We start from the raw sequence: 26,243 nt of genomic DNA, 5'->3' as shown, positions 1-26,243 counted from the left end.
AGCTGTTTTACCTGACACCTCTGCAGGGCTAGAGCCCACGCTGCCTTCCTGTGGCAGACCCCTGCATACCTTTCACTGCACTAAGTTCTTTATGTTAAGGCCAGTTTTTAAGAAAGTGTAGCTTCAGAGAAACATGGAACCAACAAAACAGCCCAGCTACACCAACAATTTGATGTTGGAAAAGTAAACTGCAAAGTATGAACTATCTGCAAAGCACATACCATCCTGCAGCTTGTTCTTATCATTACCTCTAGAATTTATGCTTGCCCTGAAGATACATTTTTGTATTGAACATGTAATCTGAACGCACAGGGTAATTACAATATTTGGTTATACAAAAACGGTACCCCACAAAACCAAACCAAAACACATAGCTATTTCAGAGAGAAGTAACATTGTCAAATAGAAGCTGGCTCCAGAATGTGAATGATGCATGCTGCATTTTGCAGTGGAAGGACAGTCCTCAGCACACCTGTCAGCACAGTGCTCACCTCAGTCACAACTCTTCTTCCTCTTTCCAAACGATCTCCCAGTTAGAATTTTTTTTAAACTACAATCTTTTACCTTATTCTACAATTACATTAACATCACACTAAAGATACAGTTTGGCCCTATATTTTGGTAAGAAAAATGATTTACAGTGAGTAATATTCCCATAATCACCACTGAAAGAAGAATTCACAAAGTGGATTTTTCAAAGCTCCATTTCATTTTCTGGTTTAGCAGTGCTCAAACTATGTGAACATTATGAATGTTTTGGAATAATTTTGAATCTTTAAATGTTTTCACTGGAAGTCTGAAAAGACCAATTAATTTAAGAAGTTCCATGTTTTCTCCCCCAGATCTCTCTTAGTTCTTATATTCCAGCAGACACTTCACAACAGTTTATATTTGCACACAAACTGTGCGACATTATCCAGTACAACCAGTGTATAGTTTTTACACTTTTCTCTTAACAGTGAAGCTCCATCTGTCATCTGTTCCCAGTAAAAGACTGCATGATCTGCTATCTCCACGGTATCTGCCAAATAGGACAAGCAAATTGTAAGGAACTGAGATTTCCAGCACTGGAGATTGTCAATGACTGACTCCACAAAGGACATTCTGGTGACAGCAAGAATGAGCAAGAAAATAAGAGAGTTCACTACAAATCTGCGTGAAAAGACTGAGGGAATCTTGAATTTGAATGTGTTGCTTTCCTGAGGCAAGGAAAGTTTGTCCACATCAACAAGCTTTATTCCATTCCACTGGCTGGTATCAAAGCTCTTCATTGTGGGACTGATGTCCACAGTGGAACAAGGTAAAGGGGTTTCTTTGAGCACCTTGATTTTTTCCCTGAACTCTTGCATCTGTTGCAGAAATATAATGGGTTCGGACACATCTTTGAAGGCCTCTGCAATGTTAAAAGCCATGCGCTGCTCTTGCAGAATCGTGTTCAGTTTATTGATTTCCGGATCGTAGGCCTGCATCACTGCAAGCTTCATGGTCTCAAAGTCAGACAGAATCTCATTTCGCTTCTGCTCCAGCGTGTGCTGCAGCTTCTCAAAGAACTCCTTCACTTTATCGGAATCTTTCGTCAGCATCTGCAGAGCTTTCCTCTTGCTGGTCTCTAAGGTATCCAGCCGTGAGAGGGCATCTCCACAACGCCAAGTTTCAAAGCCCTGAAACAAGGTTTCAAAAGCCCGCTTCTCCTGGGAATAAGCTTCTTCAATGGAACAGAAAACATGCTTTGTGTGGTCACCACGGGTGGCACATACCCCACAGATCAGCTGCATGTCTGTCCTGCAGAAAATGTTAAGGGGTTGCCCGCTGTGCACTTTGCACACAGGCATTTTTGGAGTTACTTTGATTTTGTTGTACTTCTCCACGATACCTTTCAGGGAATAGTTGACCTGCAAGCTGTTGACTCCGGTGACAGGAGTCTCCTTCCTGCATGTGGGGCACTTGAAAGGGGATGGCCTCCAAAGCACATTCCGCACATTTCCCTCAAGAATTCCTTCCAGACACTTTCTGCAGAAATTGTGTGAACAGGGCAGGACACGAGGATCATCAAACAGGCTACAGCAAATGGGACAGGTCAGATCTTCCTCTAGGAGCTCCATCATGTCCTAGGAAAGAGAAAAAAGATGGTAACAGTACTTACAAAACTTATTTCTCCCTCAAGGAGACCATACAAAAAACAATCTCCATCTGAGACATGTCTCAGTGAGAAAAGGATGTATTTTTTCCTCCAGTATCCTTAAGACAGCGCCTCAGCTTGGTTTTTGCAGCCAGTCCCCCTTAGCTGTGGTGCCTGGCCAGCAAATGGGAGGCACAAGAATGGTACAATGCTCAGGCAGAACCATTTTTTTGGACTCTCAACTAGAAATGCTGGAAAAGAATTCCTGCCAATCCCAGAAAGGATTCTTAAAGAAAATAACTCATGTACTCATAGTAACAGTGCAAGACTTACATCTTTCCTTGCTGATGCAATACACAGAAATGGGATTTGCACAGAAGATACACAGCAAATATACTCTACTAATATTTGATTACTTTCAACTTGCTCCACTCATCCAAAGCTTCCAGTTTCAACCCCACCCACTGGTACTGTAGACAATACTAAAAGTGACTGAAAAAGCCCAGTTGCAGTGTTTCTGCTGCTACAGAATACATAATGTGTCTTTTTGCTCTACTTGCAAGGCCAAAGGAGAGTCACCACTCACTTAAAGAATGAGCTTTTCTCTTGCTCCTACAGTATTTTTAAATAACCAACTGAATGTGTTACTATTGAGCCATTCAGCACAAAGTTAAAATAGTTCAAATAACAGCCACCCATAATCCTTGATAATTCATCATGAAACAAAACCGTGAAGCATTTTTACTCATCTGCAAGCTCTATTTCCAATTCCATTCTCACAGCATTCACACCCCAGTAATTTCTTTCTGTGGAGAGAACCTACAGGAAGAATATTTATCATGTAATTCTTCCTACTGGAAAGTCCCAGTGAAGGGACCCAGTGCACTACCCTCCCCCTGCCTCTAACTAAAGCCAAGTTCTCAGATGCAAACACATTGTAACTTACAGCATGCTCTAAGAAAACAAATAGCTAATAAAGACCAAAATAGGTGACAGTCTGTATCATCCATAGCTCTCAAACTTCATTTTGAGCTATAATTAGAGAGATGCTTCCCTTGCATAAATTCCTTCCGTATTATACAACATATATTCATATATATGTAATAAAATTCCTTTTATAAATTGAAAGACATCACAGAAAAGTGCATCAAAGTACTGTGAATGAGCTCCTAATTAGTTTTGATGTAACTTCTAAGGTTTCTGTGCCCTCAAAGAAATATGAAGTAGAAAACATGGGAGCTAAGAAGAGAGCTGCAAGGGAAGATCCAAGCTGCACAGGACAAGAAGAGCAATAAAAACAACAGCACTGATCCAAGGAAAGCAAAGTTCACTATCAGGAAGAAAAGTGAGGTCACTCCTGACACTCCTTCACAAAAGGACCAATAGTTCCAGTAAGACTTCACAGTAAAAGCTATTATTGGGAAGTGTAAGCAAATTTCCCATGCTTTTCAAGTGAGGAGGAGGGGTTGTCACAACCCGAAAATTCAGCAGAACTTCTCAGTGGGCTGAAGAAAGACAGCAGTTCAGTGTCAGGGAACTCTTATCCTTTATTATATAGCCACCCTAACTCTGACAGCCACCCTGCTATTCAGTTGTAGAAGCGTTGGCTAACAAGCTCTTGACTTTACAATGAACTTTACCAAACTCCTGACTCTCCCAGCAAACTCCAGCACAGAGCAAGGGGGAAAACCCGATTGCCGCACTTGGAGGGACAGAACAAGAGAGGAGAGAGTAAAGATGGAAAATAGAGAAAGTGAAGGGAAAAGACCACCAGTCCTTAGATCTCACAGTGGTCCTGCCACTGGGTATGGTCCAGATCTGGGATCAACAAAAGCCCAGGAAAGACCCTGTTACAGTTTCCCTAGGGCACATGCCCTCATTTTTCACACCATTTGCTGCTGCTGGCACACGCACAGTGAGCCCTTAGAGCCCTTCAGGAAATAGGTGGGAGGCTGGGGGTCTGGGAGCCCCTTCAGTGAGGTGCCCAGGACTTGACCCTTCTCTTGCTGCAGGCACACCAAACGTGAGCCTCCAGGCTGATTAACAAGCCCAGCAATGAAAGGGAAGCTGGCTCACAACAGCACTTCCCTGCCTCAGCAGGACACTCCCTCCCAAATCCCAACTTTCCTGTAACAGCAGACTGTCAGAATGCTTGAGACAACCATGCTTAGGTGCTTATGCCCCTGCACATATTCTCTGTGCTTGCTGGAAAAAAGAAACTTTGGAAAAGTTGCCAGCTTTTTTACTCAGAACTAAAATCAGGAGGCAGAAGAAGCCACCACTACAACCAGGGAAAAAGTCCCAGAGAAAAGGTCTAATAACTCTAACTAGTGGGTTTCCTCTAAGCCCACAGATCTCATTCAGAAACCTCATTTTCTGTGAGGAGAATATCGTTTTGAAGCACCTCTCATGCTCTCAAAGCAACATTTCTCTTCCATCGTTTTCCTAATACTAAAAATAATGGGATGACAGGAAGACGATCATTTCATCCCTCCACTCTTGAGTCTTCCTTTTTGTGAGCAGCTATTTCTTTCCAACTTGTACTCATAGCTTTTAGGCACAGTAGCAGCACAAAGATCAGTTCTGCTCATGTGCTAAGAGGATAATAACTACAAAACTAAAATGACAGTTTTCCATCTCTTAGTAAATGGAAATGCACAGGGCAGAAAATATTTGCTCTGGTCCGTCTCCTCTACCGGGGAGGATTTTACTTCCCAGTTAGGGAGCTGGAAAAGCAGCTTTGCATGCCTGACAGCAAGAACTGCAAACCAGTGCAGAAAATGCTTACTATAACACTTCCCATAAAAATTGCAGGACAAACACTGAAGATTTTCACACTGCTAAAAATACAAAAAACATACACAAAAAGGCTTCATGATCCAACCAAAACTGTCCTGTTGCATTTCAACCCCACTTACCAAATTACATAATTATGCTTTATAAATACAATTGAATTTCAAAACCTTTATACCACATCATTAAAAACACTGGATTTTTTAAAAAAATAAATGGGCAGGTGTACAAACTTCTCCTCTCCCCCTCTTACAAACACCACACATGTCAAGCCAAAAATACTGAAGACCTGTATGGTTGGACAGATTAACTTCTGTCTTCTTTAATTTCAGACAGTAAATTGTCTGTGGATTGAAACATCCCTTAGCAACCCAGTATTTGTGTGATGAACTACAGCTACATTTCAACTTTTCCACTGGGAATTTCTCTGTGTAACCTCTGACCCAGGTTTGGGAGGCCCTGAAATTCCCCACTTGTAGCACACGGACCAAAAGCATCTCTGGGTACAAACCCAACAGATGTCACCCATCAGAAATAGCAACTTGCACAGTTTTATCATTAGGAAGAAGAATGACAAACAACATCAAACCATAAAAGCAAAAACAGCCACAGTAGCTTTTTCCCACACTCCAGACAAAAATTCATTTAGCATGCTTCTCAGCACAGAAGTTGAGTTTATCAGCCAGCAGCATGCTGAAAGTGAAACCAAAATTTCACCAGGCTTCAAAAAAAGCCAAAAAGATAATCCCTGAATTACAAGTTTCCTGCAATGGCATGTAACTGCTCTAAATGAGACTTGACCAAGTCATTTCTACAAGTAGTTGAGCTAGTCAGGAGAGGTCATATCTTCCTTCCTTGGCAAGGACCCCGGTCTGTGTCAGGACCCCCTATGAGCAATTTCACCAGCCTTCTGGTGTGTTGAATCAGCCCTAAAAAGAGTCCCACACAGAGGGGAAGGGAAATGGAAGATCTCCCTTGCAGCAGCTACGTTCTGTTCACTCCACTGAGAGAAACTGCAACCTCACAGAGAGTCATTGTATACATTTTATTGGGCAACACCTAACCTCCATGAGCAGTAGGTAACATAGGATCATAGAATGTTAAAGGGTGGAAAAGGACTTTGAAGATTATCTAGTCCCAGCTCCCCCTGCCATGGACAGGGGCACCAACCACTAGACCAGTTTGCCAAAGGCCTTACCTAGCCTGGTCTTGAACACTGACAGGACTGGGGCATCCACAACCTTCCTGGGCAACCTGTTCCAGGGCCACTGCCCCCACAATAAAGAATTTCTTCCCAATAGCTAAACAAAATTTCCCCTCTTTCAGTCTGTACACATCACTCCTTGCTCCGTCACTATAGCTCCTGAAGAAGAGTCCGTCTCTGGCTTCCCTGCAGACCCCTTTCAGCTACTGGAAGGTTGCTACCCAGACAGCCAAAAAGACCTGGGTAAATTCCCCATGCTTCAAACCTGGCATTTCATGGCCAAAGGTTTTTCCATGAGCAGGATTTTGGGGAGATCCAACACGTCCAGACTCTCCAAAGGCGGCAGGAAGGCCGGAAGAAACAGGCGATGTGTGCCCGGCGCATTCACAGCCCCACGAACACCGCTCCACCCCAGGGCTGGGCGGTCTGTGGGGCGCAGGGGCTGCCCCAGCGCTGGCCCCGCGCTCACCCCACTGTCCCTTCACGGGGCAGAGGCTCCCTTGCGGCTCCTGGTTACAACCCCCTCTGCAATTCCAGCGGGGAATCGCCCCGAAACGACGGCACTGCAGCCAGCCGCCGGCCCTGGCCTCGGCGGGGGTCTCGGCGCTCGGCCGGGCACCGCAGCCCGGGGCAGGGAGGCCCTGCTGGTCCCCGCTGGGCTCAGGGGGATGGCGGCTGCCAGCGCTACCGGCGGCTCCGGCCGCGGCGTCCCCCGGCCCGGCGCTGCCGCCTCTCACAAAGCCGCGGCCTGCGCTGCCCGGCCGCGCCCGCCCGTCCTGCCGCCCCCGGGCCCCGCTACTCACCATGGCAGGCCGGGCCCGCGGGGCCCGGGGCAGGCGGCGGACCGGCCGCCTCGGACGCTCGCTCGGCTCGCCGCCGCTCCCGCCCCGGCCGCCGCCCGCCTCCCGGGCCCGCCGCTCCCGCCCGGCCCCGGCCCCGGCCCGCCGGAGCGATCGGCCGGGAGCTGCTCCCGCCGTCCCACCCACCTTGGCCCGCGGCCGCCGGTGCAGCCCCAGGGCAGGAGCGGCTGCGGCTCTGCCCTTCCTCCGCTCGCCTGCGAGCTGCCAGGAAGGCCCCGGAGCTGCCGGGAGAGAGGCCGGCGGTGGATGCTGCTTGCCTGAGGCGGCGGCCGAGGCTGCAGCCCGTGCCTCCGCCGAGATATATGCGGGTTTCTGTTGTTTGTTAACTCTGTTAAATTACACTTGAGCCTGCAGCTCACAGGCGCACGTTGCACAGCCTAAGGAGGGGCGCTGCTGGGTGACAATCCTGCTGGGGATCTGCCGCCTTCCGAAAGCACTTATTAACAGAAAACATAATTTGAGACAGAGAGCCTTACGTGCTTCATAAAAGGATAGCAACTCATTCTTATTTGCTTGAACACACTGGTTATACTGTTTCCAGCTGGTGAATCTCTTGGAGATTTAACGTGGCCTGTAAAACTAGTGCAGGTTTTCCACAAAACACTGACTAGTCCCAGGGAGATGGAGCAGAAGAGATCCCATGTCCACTTGAAAGAACATTCCAGTTACAGGACTATGAAACTGAGTCTGGAAGTGCTGAGATGTCAGAGGACCTTTGTGTTGGGTATCTGTTTTGCAGTTCTTTTAGTTCTCAGTCAACAAAACAGGTCTCACATCAAAGTCAAACTGAACCTATTTTCAAGTTAGACTTTGTGAAATACTACATCAAAAGCTGTTGTCAAATGTACATACTCTGCTTCCTTCTCTCCTCCCTTCACTCCTCTATTCTGCACCCACTGCAGTCCCGTCACTCATCAGCACAGGGGAAACTCTTCACCTCCAGGACTACCCACACAAGGAACATCACAAATCAGACCATACTTCTATCAAATGAAGCTCCCTTGCACATCTGACATATTTCTTCTCATTATTAGGAATCTGGATCTTAAAAACCATTCATTAGCATGCCAAGGTTATGTTTCCCCAATTCACTGCAGTCGGTTACCCCTCACCTTCTCTCCTTGCTGCCCCACCCAAGCTGGCCTGCCTGCTCAGCTAACTCAATGGGAACAGTTTGACCAAGGACAAGCATTTTTGAAAATCCCTTTCAGAGTACCTACACACTGAGGCATTTCTTCCACTATCCACTGGAGAACAGCCCCAGCAGGTAGAGTTGCTGCACAAAAGCAACCGAGACCTTCAGATGTATTTCAACACCCTGCTTGTTTCTTCTTAATTGTCCAGAATCTTGTTTGCTTTTATTAAAAACAAGTAATTCCAGGTAATTTCCCTCAACCATCTAAGCTGCTTTCAACTGATATCCCAATGCTTGTGCATTTACATTTGCTGAGTACTCCTTGTCTACACTTTCCCAACAGCCACTTTTATATCAAGAATTTCTGGGTCCTATTAATCTTCTCTGCAATTTTATGGTTAAAGATTAACAACAACATGGCATTTTAGATTTCTCGCTCGTTATTTCCATCTCTTTCTCCTATAACATTTTAATGTATTTTTAGAGTACGTTTTATTCTCTATTAATTCTTTGGGCTGGTCCAAGACTGTCTCCTTATAAATGAAGGAGCTGAATGGGTGGAAGAGTGGGATAATGCCTCTTCATTAGGTCTACCTGAAAATGTTCTTCTTCCTCCTTGCCTTTGATTTCTTCAGTCAAAGAGGAAAGCTTAAACTTCTGGGCAAACACACACCAGGATTTCTGTGCTTGGTACCTGGACACACTGCCTAGCCAGCACCCTACTTAAGTGTCCCACGGCTGTCCTGAGCACAATCAAATAGAATTTGGGCACTCTTCTATGTCTTATCTGAGTCGCACTCAACTGTTTTGCACACATACAAGTCCATCTTTCTATACTTTTTAACTCTGCTTCAATAGCAGCGCTTTTGAAACAAATAGCAGTTTGTTTATGAGCTTGCATTCCTGCATCCAAGAGCCCAGTGTCTTCCCAAGGCAGCATCAAAGGCTGGTTGTGGAAGCTTCAAAGAAAAGTTCTGGCTGATGGAAAAGAACATTTGTAGATCTGTGGAGTAATAGATAAATAAAGCCAAGGGAAATCCAGGCTCAAAGGAGAGGCCCAGCTTGAAAGGAGCTGTTAGGATAAATGCCACTTAGTTATGGAAGGGTTGAAAATACAAGGGTAGAATTATAAGATAGTGGCAATTTCCAGATTTTCAAGACAAGCACAGTATTTTTTGTAAGACAAAGGGCCTCATCTACTGTCATCTTTAAACTACAGAGAGAACCCAAATCATGGGTCTTCTAATATGCAGTATGCCAGGAGATTTCTGAGACTGAAGCTCTGAGTTGTGGTTCAGTCAGTGACCTCAGAGCTGACAGCCATTACTCCCCTTGCCTGTCTCAGCTCTGCCAGCCTCTGCAGATGCTCTACTGAGCTGGTTCCACCCTCTCAGTCAGCAGAACTATTCCCTTTTCTTTGTTGAGGTGAGTTTTGTGCTGATGCAACAAGTTAAATCAGTTCAATGCAAGATTAGACAATCACCAGGTCTAACGTCAGAGGAGCAAGGAAAAGAGGAACAAGATTTTTCTCATCCACTGGAAGCAAGCCATTAACGTGACTCAGGTTGTAACAGGTAACTCTACCCTGACAGGCAGATTCTCAGGGGGTTAAGCCAAGACAAGACTGTGCTACTGGCAAAAGTCATCATTCCATCCTTTCCCCTTTCCTTAGTCATGCTTTCCTGATGCCTCCTCTCTGCTGGCTACGACACTCATGCAGCCACATGTTAAGCCAGATCAGCTTGCCAACAGAGCTGAAAGCTAATCCAGTTTACAGAAAAAAAAAAAAGTTTCCAGCAGGATCAATTTTGGCAGCCAGCTGATCCTGCAGCCGAACAAACACCAGTGCCAGGATAAGCCAGTGAGAAGGCCTGTTTTGGTGGCAGCCTGCACACACGTCAGCATAAACCAGAAGTGCCCCCACAGGCCATAATTTCACAAATGCTTCCAGCCAGCTATTGCCAGCACTGCTGCCAAAAGTAACAGAGCCTTGCCCTCGGCCACACCAGCTGCTCATTCCAGGCTCCAGGCACCCGCTGTGCTTTGCTGGAGAAGAACTGATTGATAAATATAGCTGGAGTTAAAAGCAGCATTTTTTTTCCTCCCAAATTTGTATTCCACATCAGTAAAGCACCTCTGAACCAAAGACCTGCTGGATTGTAATTGCCTCCTGAGGTGAAGCTCTGGGGAAAAGAGGTGAGTTGAGGGCATTTTACAGTCTTATCCTTGGCTGCAAACCTGCTTTCCCACTAAGGCTAAGGCTTCATGTCCCGTTACAGAGGTGTCAGAGCACACACAGAATACACTCCAGCTTCGGGACAGAGACTTCTCCAAGGACTCTGCTTTATTCAGCTGTGCTGGGGTGAGCATACTCTCAATCTGAGGTGGATAATGTACTTGCTGTGGGTACCTAAATATGGACATAAATCTGCAAGAGCTTAGAGCAGCTTGATAAGAAGATACTGTAAGATAACACAAATAAATTATTCAAAACAATTCCACATATCAAAAACCTTACTGATGTATAAATGTTTCACAACTATATTGTATCTGACTACATTTCTTTTCAACAGATACATCTGGACTATATTAAACATTCCTAACAAGGGATCAGAGAAAGCAGTTTCTTGTTATTGTTCCATAAAAGTTACTTTTAATATAGATTGTAGAAATTCCAGGCATTAAAAATCCATGAAGGATCATCAGCAACTGAAATGATCAACTGCTGTGTTGAGGTCTGAATTTCAGAGACTGCTTTGATATCTGCAGGGTCTCTGGTGACTATTTTAGCAGTACTGAAAAGCTCTGTAGTTTTGCATACAGAACTTTGACCTACAGAGTTAACTAATATTCAGCACTTTGCCAGATTTTTCTGCAGAGGGACGTGGGGGGGAATCGATGATGAATTCAGTCAGCTCCTTAGCGAAATCCTATTTATTTACAAAGAATGTACAGCCACGTCCCATTTCCTTGCACGCAGAGGAAGCAAATGGGAGGGTGAACTGTGCAGCAGTCCAAGTTTGCTGCTCCAGCCAGGATGCTTGCCCAGAAGAAGCTGTCCCTTGGCTTTTTCTCAGGGCCATACACCACTGCTTCTCCCACTGTCTGCTGGCTCTTGCGTGGTGTTTCCGGTCCCGGACATGCACACAGGCAAACACAGCTGCAACCAATCTGTGCTCTTGCTGCTGGACTCACAAGCAGTCCCTAGAAAAGTCTCCCTGACTTTCCCCAAATTACTGCTTGCTCATACAAGTTAGCTCATCTTAGCACTTGGCCATGCACCCCTGTGCCATGGGCAGCAGCTTCTTGTTTTTAGCTATCTCATGACATAAAAGAACTTAATTCTCCTTCCTGTCAGCGTCCCTGTCAGTTTTAAGAAGGTTTGGGATTGCCTATAGATCAAAGCTCTACTCCAGTAGGTTTTGCTTGTACTGCATAAAGAGGAAAGGAGAAGTGACCTCCAAAGCAAAGAGAACAAGGAACAAAATTAATTTCCATATGTAATTTCTTCTATGATTTGGCAAGTGTCAGATTAACTGTGTAAAACAGAGGAGTTCCTACAAAATGTTAATCCTCACAAGAACTACATTATGGTGAAGATTTCAAAAGTACAAGTACAACCTGTTTTTCATCTGAGACCTTGTCTGTATCATCTTCCAAACCACAGGCCTGACCCTGGGAGTGGAAGGACTGCTTTCAATAAACAAACCTTGATTTTCCAGTTCTGCACCATCATTTACTTCTGTGCAAGACATTACTAAACGCATTCCAACATACATAATAACTACTTTTTTATATTGGTTTTCACAGGTGTAAATGCCTCCACAAAGCACACGGCAGCAGAGAAGCAAGTCTGATTGCTTTTTACTTGCAGGACAAAGAGGAATTATTTCTCTGAGAATGGATTAGTCACGTATTACACTGTTGTTATGTGTGCTGCCACAACAGAAGAGAGCTGCCCTCTCCTGCAAATTTGGCCTATCAGGGAACCTTTCTGAAACATACTTGTCTGAAGCCAGTAGATGTACTTTGCAGGGCTAATGAGAGACAGTTTTATTTTGTGAATGAAGCTCTAAGCCAGAGAATGAAACAAGTCAATGACCATCATTTTCCTTCAGCAGCTCCTTCAAATAAGTCTGCATTTGTGAAATGGATGGAAGTGGTTGTGTTCTACTAGCATGGTTCCCAGACAAAATGTCTCTGCTGCTACTGTTCAAAGAAATAAAGTTAAAACACTGCAAGCAGCAAACGTGTCTAGGCATGCTGAGCATAATTTTGCATCCAGTGTGGGAGGGTCCAAAATATTTGGCCACCTCAAGTGAAAGAAATGAACATTCAAGTAAGGCAGAAGCTGAATTAACCCTTGATTACCAAGCACAATTATACTTCTAAATATTGAAAGCAAGATCTTAATTTCTTTGTGGCAGTTCTTTGTGCACTGTAAAGCTTTTGGTGCTCACACACTCTATAAAAAACCTGACAAATGCATTTACAAATACAGTGCTATCCTCCGGCAACTGTTCACCTTATCCTTCAAGAAAGGCACAGGAGTAAGGCACATTTCTTACCAGCTGACTTTTGCCTCACTTCCACCACACCAGCGTATATTCTGCTTCCCTGTGTCCCACGCCAGAGGCTTCACTCGGGGCACACAAACACCTCTGCGGCCGCTCCTGCTCCTCGCGCACCAGCGTGCCACCAGCCGCTGCCAGAGGCTCTGCCTCTGCAGGGGGACAGGATGGGCACAAGGATGAGCGGGTCCCGGAGGTTTCCCACCTGCCGTGCACACGGGTGCTGGAACCAGCGAGCTCCAGAGCAGCACGGGCAGCTTTTCCAAGCGGCGGCGTGTGCTGTGCCGCACGAGGGCTGCGCTCTGCGGGCCTGGAAAACCAGCCTCTCCAGTTCAGAGGGGATGGAGCAGGAAACTGGCAGCGAGGCACAGCCAGGCACTGCTCCCCAAAGCTTCATCCCCTTGGGTCCAACAGATTTGGCAATGCTGACTTCGTGTGGTGAGATGTGTTTGTATTCTCAGCGCTCATTTTGGAGAAGAAAGGACATGGTGGGGCAGAGAAAAACATGGGACAGGGAGTCATTTAGAGCTTAAATCTCTAGCTAAGTTTTCTTTTTTTTTTTCTTTTAAAAATTATATTAACATTTATCTTTCAGCATTTACTGTAACAAACCCACAGGCAATAAGAACCCACAGTGACTTAAATGAGACTAAATTTGTGAACAACAAGCTACCAGTAAGAATCCTGATGCCCTCCATATGAAATAAATAAACATCAGTTTCCACCTAATATTTACTTCTTGGAAGTTCAAGACTAATCCCATTTGGCATATTTTAAGGAAGTGAGCTCTTGACCCCAAATGTTTATGGGCTGTAACAGTAAGTTAGTAACAGTAAAAAAAAAAAGGAAGCACATTTTAAAGCCGCTCTTAAAATCAGATTGGTTTTAAGCACGATTTTGAGAAAGACAGCACTTCACCTCATGTTTCAAGTAAAAGAGGGTAAGTGTGACTGATACAGCCCATCCAGACCGGTAAGAGATTTGTGGCTATGGAAGTTTATTTTAACAAGGATTTCAGAATATCTGTATTAACCCCCTGGCCTCCACAAGACAGATAACATAGTACCACATGGGTTACATTACTTACATCATACTTCATACTGTAATAAAATGTTAAGGAAGCCTTCCAGGTGAAATGCCACAAAATAATACACCAACTGAAATAATGAGAAACAACAATTTCATCCCAAACAGGTTTGGAGATAAAGAAGCCTTCAGATGAAAGTAATCAAATTACCTGCCGTCTGTAAAACATTCTACATCATGTGGTTCATGCTACATCAGCAGCTCGTGGCACATTTATTTGATATTTTTCTGTAGATAAATAAAAATGTGAAGTGGGCATAGGTAGGCTTCTATAGTCGCGTTATGGATATTTACTGTGTTTGTTGTAGCCCAGTTTGTGGGTCCTGCTCTGGATGCTGTGTGTGCTGTAGGAATGCAGAAATAAACACAGAAATGCTTGTGCAACCCAGAGACCACAAGTCATGTTACAGCTTTTTTATTAGTGGTATTCTACCTCTGTGAAAGGGACACAAAGCTGCCCCCAGACTGTGCTAGGCAAAACAAAATAATACGTGCAATGACAGCACAATGTAGCAGTCCTTGCAGTTGAATTTAAGTGAGCAAATGAGGAGAGGTTTTGAACACATGAAGAAGTACTCCAGGAGCAAAGCTACTTCAAACACTCGGGGTTAAGACTCAAGAGATGGACGGTCAGAGGTCTGGAAAAGAGAGAAACAGCAGCTCACAGGTGCACCTGCAGGCCTTTCACTCCAGTGAGCCACGTCCGAGTTTTCCAAGAATTAAAAAAGAGAAAGGTGGAGGGGAAAAAATAACGAAAAAGGAAATAAAATAAACGGGGCTCCTGTTACTTGGCGCCAGGAATAGCTGCGCAGTAAATTTCCATGAAGGAGTCCCTTCTCAGGTGGGAGGTTCGTTGATGCCACACCTGCCCTTATAACCAGTGTCCTCTTTTTTTATATATGTATACATGCATATATACACGAATTATCCTTTTTATGCATGTACATACGTACAATACGTCCTTTAGGAGGCTGCGCCTCTCGCCTCACGCCCCGGCGACAAAGAGAAAAAGAGCAGCAGGGGCTGCACTCGTTGTCCACTAGATTTAAATTTCCAGAGGAAGGACGGGGCGCTAGCGCTGATTTTTTTTATTTTTTAATTTAATTTAATTTCACTCCAGCCCGCGCCCAGCGCCATGTCGCGGCGGGGCGGGGCCGTGCGGCGGCGGCCGTTGCGCCTGCGCGGTGCGGGGGGTGCGGCCGGCCATGGCCGCCTCCGTGTTCTGCTGCTTCTCCTGGTGCCGGGATGGCGGCGCCGGGCACATCCCGCTCAAGGAGATGCCGGCCGTGCACCTGGACACGCAGCGCATGGGTGAGCGGGGCAGGGGCGCTGCCGCCGGCGGGCGGCTCCTGGCGGGCAGGGCCGCAGCCCCGGAGCGCGGCTCGGGGGTAACGGCTGGGAAAGTCGCCTTGGGGCTACTTCTTTAGCAGGGATTGGCAGTTTTCGGGGGGAAAACAATGAGGAAGCTTGGTTTGGAAGTGGTTTAAAGCAGTTTGTGTTTCACTGAAGTTGCTCGGCGCGGTGTGTGTGAGGTGCCCGAGGGCAGGGGGCTGCTGTGGGCACGGGTGCCTCGGAGCCGAGGGCTGGGTTCACAGAGCCAGGGATCTGTGAGCCTGGAAAAGACTCCTGGGGACATCGCGTCCAACCTGTGAGCCAACGCCACCGCGTCAGCCAGAGCAGGGCACTTAATGCCACGTCCAGCCCTTCCTGGGATGGAGACTCCACCAGGGATGGAGACTCCACCTCCAGTTTCGGCAGTGGAGATGGAGATGGGGCCGGGCCGTGCAGAGCAGCCCGAGCTGCTCCTCGGAGTGTGACCCTCAGCTGAGTGCCCACAGAGCCGTGCCGGGCTTTGCTGGGGACAGAGGGGACCCGGGCCAGCCGCAGCAGGGCCGGGGAGGAATAGGTAGGGCCCGGTGCTCGGGCACAGTGGGTAGCCACAGCCTCCCGAGTGCTTGGCCACGACAACAGTGCCTAGGGATGATGTCGTCCTATGGAGAAGGAAAACTTAGCCGAGCATTTTTTTCTCTGTATTGGCAGGCACATTTCTAATAGAAGGATTATTTCAGAGACTAACTAAACACCTTGCGATTCCATCAATCATTTCTACCCAATATGCTTTTCCTTCTTGTTGCAGAATGCTTTTTCTCCGATGTTAGAGAACAGAGTACAGGGCTTTGGTCTCACAGTGAACCCTTTCTGACTAAATTGTAAGTTATGCTTCTGATGTGGCTAAAGCAAAGGTTGTCATCAGCATGGTGCCATAAAGCCCGAAAGATGAAAATTAGATCAGCTTATAGATTTTAAATGAATAAACCCTAGTGGAAAGATGAATTAGCCTGTAAACAACTTTCCTTCTCTGCTTCAAAGCATGGCCCATCATCATATTTCTCACAGACTAATGAAGCTTTTACTTGGGGCAGAAGTAACAAAACCTGGTCTCAATGTTTAGGGCTTTTGAGGGCTGCTTTCAGGTTTCTAAAAATGTTTTGAAGTTCTGTGGTTTTTTTTTTTCCTACTTGCAGGAACAGATGTCGTCATTGTTAAAAATGGCAGAAGAATATGTGGCACGGGAGGATGCTTAGCCAATGCACCTTTGCATCAGAACAAGAGCTATTTCGAGTTTAAAATCCAGTCCACAGGTTAGTCAGCAAAAAATATACAACTTTAAACTTGGGAGGTATGTTACATTGCCTGCTGGTGGCAGTATCTGAAAGGCTCAGCGCATGCATCTTTCTAATTGCATCCTTGAACTTGTGAATGTTAGAGAGATTTATAAGTTACTGTGTGAAAGGCAATTTCTTTTTTTTTCTTTTTTAATTCTGACTCTAAAATATTGAAAATAATAGTAAATGTATTACTAGAGGAGTGCAAATACTGAGCCCCTGCATTGTTCTGCATGCTGTTATAGGCATGTTTTTCAGGTGGTGTATTTTAGAAAATATTTTTCCTCAATAAGTGCTCATGACCACATAAAACACTGTAGCTATGAAGTGTTTTTTAAGGAGTGCAGTTTATCCAGTGATAATTGTATCTATTTGCCTACCCTCATTTGCACTTAGCAGGCACTGTTTGCCCAAGCAAGGGTAACACCCCTTGTGCTACCCTTTGCTCTTCAGATCAAGTGTGTAGCACTTACTCTGACACTGCCTTATCCAGAGGAGCCTTTCAGCACTCTGTTCCTTTATTTGCTCCTACAAATATGGTCAGCTTCACTACTACAGAGAGCACTCCAGGCTTGCCTGCATTCTGGCATGAAAAGTCAGTCTGTATTTTAAAAACTGTTAGCAGACACTGAAAATGAAGCTGTGCTTTCCCTAAGTGTGTGTGGGGAGGGAAGAAGGAAGGTGTTAGTCCAGAGGCAGGCCTTATGTGCCAGCTGGAGCTTGGTGCTGAAAGTTTTTGGGTAAGAGTTGTTTGTCTTCAGGTGGGTCAGAGTGCAGGCAGCTTGAACACAGATCTGCCCACAACACCTTGCAGTCCAGCTAGCTGGTTAGTTTTAAGCTATAAGTATTAGTTTTAAGCTATATGTAAGCTCATATCCATCTTAACTTGGCAATTTTATTATCCTTTATTTTGGGAAGAATCCATTGCAGGTGTTGTTCCTACATGATCATTACTCAGACAGATAGCCTGTCCATGTTCTTAACACTTGAGAAACACAGGAAATAAAGAGTCCTGGTTCCTGTGAGCCTTTTTTCCTCTATTCCTGTGCCCCAAGGCAGGAGAGCTGTGGAAGACTTAAAGTAAATCTTTCCATAAGTAGATTTCCAGAAGTATCCTTGCACAGTCAATTAGAGGTTATCTCTGGGTCACCCTGATAATTTCAAAGTTTTTTGAAGTTGAATCACACTCTCACCTTTTCATTCTTGCTGTTAAAATAAATTATTGTACAGTTTCATTTTTTGAAAATAAGTTTCTTACATATTTGCCTCATTTTAGTCTTCTCTAGACTAAAAAGTCACAGTTTGTTGGGGTTTTTTCATTATCTCCTTACAGATAAAGTTTTTACACTTTTGATTGGTTTTGTTGTTTCTTCTACAATATCTTTAGTCAGCCTAATTTATCTTGAGGTACAGTGCTTAAAATGGGTGCTCTGCTTCAGCTGCAGCAGCAGTAGATTACCTCATCTGTTTTATACATGCCACACATCCAGAAGTTTTCCACATCAATACAGCACACTCACACTCAGCAAGTGGTCTGTGAATTGGTTACCAAGTCACCACTGTATTTGTGCCACTTACTGTTCCTACTTAACTGCTCTTGTTCATAATTATTGAAGAATAATTATTGCACTTTCTTTATTTCTAACCAGTCAGGATCACTTTAAAGCTCTCAAGAGCTTGCAGTCCTGTCAGGCTGGGATTGGCAGCACGTTTAATCAACACATTGTCATGTTATGCAAGTAATTGATGGTAATACAGACCGTTATCTGACCTTGTGCATTCAATGCAAAACCTCAAACCCCACTTGAGTCATCTTTTTTGATTTGACAGGGTGCTACTGATGAGTAATCCTGGAATAGTTTTCTAACCACTCGTGCCTTCACATTGCTGTAACTGTCTAGACCATGTTTTCATCATTTGACTATTTCAGTGTTGTATGAGTTTCAAAAATATTACTAAATCTAGGTCTGTAATATTAGCACTTTCTTTTTTTTTTCTGTAAGACTAGTCTAACTAGCTGAAAAAGGAAAATTTGTTGTTTACAGATCCATGCTAGTTGGATTTAATTTTTATACCCACCTACAGTCTCAGAGTTTGTTTTCAGTATTTTTCTGGGGATGAAAGTTGAGCTGAGTGGTTACAGTTCTCTTTCTCAGAGATCCTTCTTTTTCTAGAATGATCCTCTTGAAAAGATCCTCTTTTCAAGATGCTGTTTGTCTTCAGTCTCATGTGGCTACTTGTGCTGGTCTGGTCAGGATGGAGTTAATCATCTTCATAGCAACTGCTGTGGTTGTGTGTTTTAGATTTGTGACCAAAGCAATACTGATAACAAAACAATACTGATAACACACCAATACTTTAGCACTTGCTGAGCGGGGCTTGCACCACATCAAAACCTCCTCTGTTTCTCACTCTGCCCCTCCAGTGAATATGATTAGGGTTGCATAAGAGCTTGTGAGGGGACATAACCAGGTGGATGACCCAGAATAGCCAAAGAGATATTCCATACCACATACCACCTGTCTTGTGGAGGAATAAATGGGAGAGGAGAGGATTTAGGGAGATATGCCATTGCATCACTTTGTTGTGTTGTCTCTTTCACTTCTGCTTTACTTACTAAACATTTTTTATCTTTAGCCACAAGTTTTCTTGGTTTCACTCTTCCTTTCCTCTTCCTCCATTCCACGTGGGCTGGGGGAAAAGAATGACTGGCTGGATGGTGCTTAACTGCCAGAGCTAACCTACAATAGTTCTGGTATTTCCAGGAGATATTTACTGGTACCATCATGGCATTAGTTAAAAAAAACCAAATTCTTTAAGCTGTCCTGCTTCAGTCAGTCTTCAAAGTAACATGGGTTTTGTTTTTTTCTCTTACTGTGTTAATATCACGTTTTAGGGATTTGGGGCATAGGAGTTGCAACCCAGAAAGCAAACTTGAATCAAATTCCACTTGGTCGAGATATCCACAGCCTGGTGATAAGAAATGATGGAGCTCTCTACTATAACAATGAGGAGAAAAATAGGCTACCAGCAAACAGCCTTCCTCAGGAGGGCGATGTGGTGGTGAGTTTCTTAAGGCTTTCTTATTTCCTCACCTCTTCCCAAATGCCTCTTATTTACAGCTCTGTTTTAAGTCAAATTGTTCAGTTTGTGTCTCCCAGTTTGGAAGGTGCTGGGATAGAGATTCCTGTTGTCTTTGAATGAATCAGCAGCCTGGATATGGGTGTGCTTCATTCTTGGTATTTATATGTTCTTAATGAGAGATGGACTTGACCAGAACTTGAGAAAGAGTTGCTGGTGCTCTATTGCAGTATCTACCTGACTGATAATTCCCATCACAAGGATCTCACACTGTTTGAGATGGGACCTGCCTGAACAAATAATGTGCTGGAATGCATTGCATGTCTATGCACCATGCCCAGCTGAACTCAAGAACCCTTAGCTAACTGGTTAATGATTAGAAGGACACAGCAGGGCAGAGCTGAGTCCTGGGTGGTAAATTAATTGTATTTTTAGCCAAACTTTTGTTTCTGGGAGATATTGAGTGGGGAGGGGGGTAATGTTCACCAGAAAAATGATTGAGGGAAAATTTTAATTTTTTGTACCTTACTATTTCAAGTTTCTCAAAACATCCTTAAGCGACTTTGTTCAAAGTGTTGGTTTTTTAGTACTGTCATTTTCTCTATGTCCTCTTGTGTATTTTCAAAAATACATGAGAGCACTGCAATGAAATTGAGATCATTTATCACCCCTACTTTTTCACGCTGGGTAACTTGCCTCTCTACAGCCGTGGTTAGAAATGCCCTCTGCAAACAGCTAAGGGTGACATCTCCACCCTTAACCCTCAGATACAATACTGTTCTTTTAATCCCCTTCTGAAATTGTTTTTTGAAGGATTGCAGAATATTTCAGTCTTTGGTGAACTAGTGTGGCCTAACAGCTTCAGCTAATCACAAAGACATTAACTGATGTGTTACTGCTAACTTCCCCATTTCAATAAGTATCAAGTCATTTTGCTCTGTCATGAAAACAAATTTTTGAAGTCCTGCATGGCAAATTGTCACACTCAAACATACCAAAGCAGTGAGGAAAGTCCTTTAGCTAACAGATAAGTAAGTTACTATCTTGTTAGTGTTTGCTTTCTGCCCTGTGGTCAGCATATTTATAGCGTTGTGTGTGAAACCATGGTCTGTTGCTGCCAGCAGAGTAAATGAACTGAGGGAGGTTTCCATATGGAGGCATGGAAGGATGTACTTGGTTCCTAGCATCATTATTTATTGAAGTTATTTCAGTGAGAAGATACAAACAAGAAGAATGCAACCCTCCTCATACTCAAAATCGTTGAACATCTTGTGTTTCTTTAACGTGGTGAAGTTTGGAAATTTGTTCTGTTAACTCAGTAGGATGTGAGGTGTATTGTGCAGTACTGTGCTGCATCCCAGCTGGAACGGGCATTAAGGAATCCTGAGTATTTGAAAATTCAAATGTTACTGGTCATTTATTAACTTCTAGTCCTTGGCAGGAATATGTCAGGTGAGATTTTCTAGGATGCTGTGGTTTGCTTAATGGTGGTAAAATCTTCCTGTGGCTAAGAAAGCTAAGTAGCAGTCTTGTATGTATAAACTTGTTGATGCTTTTTTTTGGTTAATTTTCTGTACTTTGTAGGGCATTACATATGACCATGTAGAATTAAATGTATATTTAAATGGCAAGAACATGCATTGCCCAGCTTCAGGAATCAGGGGGACTGTCTATCCAGTGGTCTATGGTAAGTCAGAGATTTTCAAACTGTTTCACATTATGGAAAATATTTTCATTCCAGTTCTGTTTTGTGAGCTGTGTGTTCTTCTCACTTAAATGTAACACACATCGATCATCTATTCTTGGCAACTACAACAATTAATTATATGAAAATGTAAACCTATGAAATTGCAAAAGAATATTTTGGCCTAATTTTAATGCTGCTTAGTAGGAAAAAAAACCCACTGCTTACTGACTGCTTATAGTGTCCACATCCAGCAAGCTGGAGAATTGCTGCACTCAGTCTAAAAGTTGTTAGGTAAAAAAAATATGAAGCAGATGGCAGACTTGTGGGTTAATCTGATTTATCTGTGAAGCTTAATATTTGTGCCTTTTAATTTCCCATACTTCATAAATGCCTTCAGTGTTCCATAGCAATAGAATTGTTGTTTGTATTTTCTTGAACTTCCTGTGCAGTTTCTGCCCTTTGCTGCTTGTCCTATTGCTCTGCACCACCGAGCAGTGCCTGGATCCACTCTTTTGGCACCCTCCCTTCAGATACTCACAGATATTGGTGAGGTCCCTTCTCAGTCATCTTTTACTGAGACTGAACAGATCCAGCTCCCTCAGCCTTTTTTCTCATAGGAGAGGTGCTCCAGTCCCTTCATCATCTTTGTCACCATCCTCTGGACCTGCTCCAGGAGCTCCATCTTAATTTTATCTGAGACTCATCTGAGTAGTAGCCCAAATAATTTTGGTTGTAAGGATAACCCTTAGCTACATGATGGGGATAATTTTAAATTCATGTTGGGTTCCTAATGAACTGTTGACATGTTCCCATTTATATCTTGATACATTTTGATTGATACAGAATTTTATGAACGGGAAGAAAACACACCAGATGTGTTGTAGAGTCTTTGAAGTCCATACATGTGAATCACTTGCTGCCAAGCCCTAAGGCTGGAATGGTTTTCCATGGTCGAGTTGCGATGTGTCCTTCAGCCACCTGATGGCGCCGCTACAATGCTGTGGCGGGACCTCCTCGTGGAAAACCTGCAGCAGCAGAGTTACCGTGTGCCTGCATCTTCCCTGTCTTTTGGAAGGGGTCTTACACAGCATGAAGAATTAAGGTTGCTTTCAGAAAATACTCGGTGGCGTGTTAGCCTTCTGTTAATCTTTTTTCTCTGACTAAAGAAGTTCCATGCCTGGAGAATGCAGTGACCTTTTATTGCCAGGCTCTTTTGGTCTTCTTCCACAAGTGGGCATAATTTCATTATAATTATCACGTCTCCTATGTCTCGCTATAACTTGAAGCCTGCAGGTTGTTTTTGTACACTGCTTACTTGGTATAAACTTCAAGTGTCCTTAATTTAACGTGAACTTCTAGTCCTGTGGAAGGATTTGGCTATTCAGAAGAGAGTTTCTCAAAGATTTACTCTATTCACACTAGAGCTATAGATGTCTTTTTAAAAGGGATGTGGTAGATCAGGCAAACACAGTGTCAAGCTTGAGAAGATGAAACAAAAAAATGGACTTTAAGGTTATTCCCTACAGCAGCTGTACCTCAGGCACTTTAGCGGAAGCAAGACATAAACACTGCGTAAGTACTAGAGGACTGTACAAACACTGACAGGAGTTTTCACAAAGCCTAGGGGAGAAGACTTCCAACCTTGTCTCTGAGATAGCAAAGTTCCAAAATATGGAGATGAACCTTTTCTTGTTTGTACTAATGTTGATATTCTGCCAGATTGATCTCCGAAGTTGTCTTTGAAAGAGACCTTGCTTTTGTGACTAGGTGGGTGTTTCAGTTTGCTAGTGAACTACACAAAAGTGTTGCTCTGAAAATACTCATCAGTTTCTTTTTTATATTCTACATTGAAAGTACTGTTGTAGGTGGGTAAATTATGCAGGGGGTCAAAACCAGGGAGAAGTTCTGTATAAAAAGCTACATTAACTCCCAACTTCAAGAAGCAGTCAAAGAAGCTCTCTTTGGATCATATGCTAAAACTGATGGTTTGATAGCAACTGCTGCTATCAAGACATGTGAAACCTTGTAAACCTCCAAAAAGCCACTGCAGACAGTTGAAACTCCAGCAGAATTAGGAACAGAAAAACATGCACATGAAGAGGTGACATCCCTGCAATGTTTATCTGGTAGCATTCTTAATCTGTAGATTTCTGGAGAAATGGAGTAGAAAATTTGGAATCAATAACCTGAAGCTCTGCTAACACTCCCAGTGAAATTAGACATTCTCATTGATTTCACCAAGGAACCATTAAACCATTACTGAGTAAACAGCAGAAAAGAGAGATGGTTTGCTCTCCTGGCTTAAGGCCTTACCAAATTCATTGAAAAGATTTATTTTAATTGTGTATATGTAAGGGATGTATTGAAGAAATTCTTGGTGTTTTGAGCACAGTCTACAGTTTATTAAGATGGTATAAAAGATGATCAAACTGCTAGTGTTCCTTCTCTAATTCCTTCTTTTTGGTTCTCCTCTACAGTTGATGACAGTGCCATTCTGGATTGTCAGTTCAGTGAATTTTATCATACACCTCCACCTGGGTTTGAAAAGATCCTCTTTGAGCAGCAAATCTTCTGAATGTCTTCATACTGAGAATTTGTACCCTGCACTGTTAAAAAAGCTTTGTCATCTTGAAGCCTCATTTTACTTTTAGGAAACATATTTGTATTTTTAGTAAGTACTTGTGACTGTTGTCTGCAGAATAAATACTTTAACTGCAAGACCAGGTAAATGTGTTGCTGTCCAAATAAGAGTTTTCTGGCATTGTTTTGTGGTTGAAAATGAGTGGTTTGAGGCAGGGTTTTTCTCTGGTTTGTACTTGATGTATAAGGAGACTAGAGGTATTGCTGTTGTCAGTATTACATTCAGTATTTTGAATAAACTGGAGCTCTGTAAGGGAAATAGTTCTTACGCATATGATAGCTATGGAGATGGATAGTTCTCATTATATTTTCCCCCCAGCCTTTTTCTCACACAAATGATGTAATTTCTTTAAAGGATGCACTGTGTTTCTAGTCTGTGATTTGGAGTTGTGGTGTCCCAGTTGTGCACAATGACTAACAACACAATGGCATAACTAGCAGCTAGATACCTTTTTTTTTTTTTTTGCAAGGTGTAGGTTAATCCATTCCCTCAATCTTAGACCAGCAAATACAATTTATCTGTTTCTTCTAGCTTTTAATTTGCTTTTATTGTGACAAAAAAAAGAATATTTTCTCGTAATACTTTTTTGTTGAACCTTAAAAAGTAAATCTGAACACTACCTGTGTGTTTGAGGACCACCATGCTCTGTTACTCTGGTAAGAGAGAAAGTACAGGTCACTCATCTTGGGTAAGCAAAGATCCAGGTGAAGGGTATGAGATGTTATGGTGAAGCCTTACATCTAAACTGTAAATTAGATTATTCTCTTATGGAATAGCATATTTAATTTCTTCATGAATCATTTATAAATGGCTAAGACATTGTTCTAAAATGTGATGCCCTTGAATATACATTGTGAGATGCTATTTTTTCCCCTCTTGTCATATTTAATATACTTCCTAGAATAATTTTTATTGTAAAAAAAAAATCTTCATACTGAATGTTTGTGTTTTGGTTTTGGCTTTTCCTGAGTTAATGTGTTTGCATAAATTATTTTATTTAAATATTTTTAGAAATTACCTTATTCTGAAATTTTCAAATACAAACAGCTTTCTCAAAGTCTTTCACCTTAGGATTTACTGCATCTGTCTTAACTCTGTGGCCCATGTTTTCCTTCTCTTTAGCCTTGCTGTCACGTGACAGTATTGGGTAGAACTTCTCAACTTTGTTGGCATTATAGTGTAAACTTCAGGAAATTAGAGTGCAATTTTATCATTTCCCTTTGAAATCTCCTCAAATCAGAGGAGGATAATGAGAAATAAAACCTAAATCCTAAAACACCTTTCCCCCCACCCCTTTCTTCTTTCTAGGCTGAATTTTTTTCCTGATTTGCTCTATCTCGTTCCCTCAGCCGCACAGAGGGACAAGGAATGGGGACTGTGGTCAGTTCCTTGCATGTTGTCTCTGCTGCACCTTTTTCCTCAGGGGAGGGACTCCTCACATTCTTTCCCTGCTCCAGCGTGGTTCCTTCCCTTGGGAGGCAGTTCTCCAGAACTTCTCCACTGTGAGTCCTTTCCATGGGCTGCTCCAGCATAGATCCCTTCCCCTGGGTGCAGTTCTTCAGGAACAGACAGCTCCAGCATGAATCCCCATGGGACCTGCTCTGGATACTCCTTGGGGTATCCATGTGCTCTGGGTGGGGTCCTTCACAGGATGCAGGTGGATCTCTGCTCCCCCATGGATCCCCACGGGCTGCAGGGGCACAGCTGCCTCACCATGGGCTGCACCAGGGGCTGCAGGGGAATCTCTGCTCTGATGCCAGGAGTACGTCCTGCCCCTCCACTGACCTTGGTGTCTGTGGGGCTGTTTCTCTCATGTTCTCCCCCCTCTCTCTGGCTGAAATGGTGCAGTTTTTCCCCCCTCCCCTTCTTAATCTGTTATGCTGGGGCTCTTCCACTGTCTGTGCTGGGCTTGATCTTGACTGACTGTAAGTCTGTCTTGGACCCAGCTGGATCTGTCAGAAACGGGGGAAGCTTTTGGCATCTTCCCATGGAAGCCACTCCTGTAGCCCCCTGCTACCATAACCTTGCCATGCAAATCTAGTACAGCTTCCACACAGCCTGGGCAGCTCTCCAAGTCCCAGGTTGCCGGGATGCCTGGGACCTCTGTCTCAGGCCAAGAAAAGTGACCCTCTGTCCTTCCAGAGGTGTGCTGCTTTGGAGAAGCTGTGCTGCCAGTTGGAAGAGTTCAGGAGGCAGTGAGCAGGTGGCATACCAGAGAACATGAAAGGGGCACAGACAGGATCTTCTCTGAGTCTTAACAGCTTGAAGAGCCTCGGACCCCATTTGTAACAGAGAGGACAGCAGTGTCTGCCTCGCACTATCCAGGTAAGCAAAACCTGTGGACAAAAGGATGGATGGAAGCTGATGACTTCTGGCACCAAGAGGAATGTTCTTGCCACA

At 43.9% G+C, this 26,243-nt stretch overlaps 2 protein-coding genes and 2 long non-coding RNA genes across 7 annotated transcripts; 2 read left to right on the top strand and 2 right to left on the bottom strand.

The window, feature by feature from the left end:
* Positions 1 to 868: 868 nt before the first annotated feature.
* On the bottom strand, positions 869 to 12,702 carry TRIM13 (tripartite motif containing 13). Of its 4 annotated transcripts, none has more exons than XM_064408830.1 (2): positions 12,680 to 12,702; positions 869 to 2,108 (listed from the first exon to the last, which is right to left on the bottom strand). In XM_064408830.1, exon 2 carries the CDS (start codon positions 2,103 to 2,105, stop codon positions 876 to 878), a length of 1,230 nt encoding a protein of 409 aa, XP_064264900.1. In that variant the 5' UTR covers positions 2,106 to 2,108; positions 12,680 to 12,702; the 3' UTR covers positions 869 to 875. The 4 variants fall into 4 exon arrangements, with proteins under 4 accessions (XP_064264900.1, XP_064264899.1, XP_064264898.1 ...); XM_064408829.1 differs by lacking the exon at positions 12,680 to 12,702 and adding an exon at positions 7,103 to 7,287; XM_064408828.1 differs by lacking the exon at positions 12,680 to 12,702 and adding an exon at positions 6,920 to 7,086.
* On the top strand, positions 7,391 to 13,506 carry LOC135294057 (uncharacterized). Its single transcript, XR_010356199.1, has 2 exons — positions 7,391 to 10,473; positions 11,922 to 13,506. It is a non-coding gene; the product is annotated as an uncharacterized LOC135294057 (long non-coding RNA).
* On the bottom strand, positions 13,279 to 14,849 carry LOC135294058 (uncharacterized). The gene is made up of 2 exons (XR_010356200.1): positions 14,722 to 14,849; positions 13,279 to 14,406 (listed from the first exon to the last, which is right to left on the bottom strand). It is a non-coding gene; the product is annotated as an uncharacterized LOC135294058 (long non-coding RNA).
* Positions 14,850 to 14,922: 73 nt separating this feature from the next.
* Positions 14,923 to 24,782, top strand: SPRYD7 (SPRY domain containing 7). The gene is made up of 5 exons (XM_064408832.1): positions 14,923 to 15,079; positions 16,294 to 16,410; positions 19,331 to 19,497; positions 21,100 to 21,202; positions 23,680 to 24,782. The coding sequence occupies exons 1-5, from the start codon at positions 14,974 to 14,976 to the stop codon at positions 23,775 to 23,777; spliced, it is 591 nt and encodes a 196-aa protein (XP_064264902.1). The 5' UTR covers positions 14,923 to 14,973; the 3' UTR covers positions 23,778 to 24,782.
* Positions 24,783 to 26,243: the final 1,461 nt, after the last annotated feature.

This window comes from Passer domesticus, chromosome 2 (assembly GCF_036417665.1).
Source record: "Passer domesticus isolate bPasDom1 chromosome 2, bPasDom1.hap1, whole genome shotgun sequence".
Classification (NCBI taxonomy): Eukaryota; Metazoa; Chordata; class Aves; order Passeriformes; family Passeridae; genus Passer; species Passer domesticus.
The sequence above is the reverse complement of the archived record's forward strand: the minus strand, read 5'-3'. Positions and strand labels throughout refer to the sequence as shown.

Excerpts from the sequence above, each read along its gene's own strand:
- TRIM13 (XM_064408827.1), bottom strand. The coding sequence starts at position 6,411 with ATGGAAAAACCTTTGGCCATGAAATGCCAG. Across the intron at positions 2,109-6,381 it reads CTTTGGCCATGAAATGCCAG|GACATGATGGAGCTCCTAGA; the intron begins GTTTGAAGCATG and ends TCTCTTTCCTAG.
- SPRYD7 (XM_064408832.1), top strand. The coding sequence starts at position 14,974 with ATGGCCGCCTCCGTGTTCTGCTGCTTCTCCTGGTGCCGGGATGGCGGC. Across the intron at positions 15,080-16,293 it reads CCTGGACACGCAGCGCATGG|GAACAGATGTCGTCATTGTT; the intron begins GTGAGCGGGGCA and ends TCCTACTTGCAG. Across the intron at positions 19,498-21,099 it reads CTCAGGAGGGCGATGTGGTG|GGCATTACATATGACCATGT; the intron begins GTGAGTTTCTTA and ends TGTACTTTGTAG.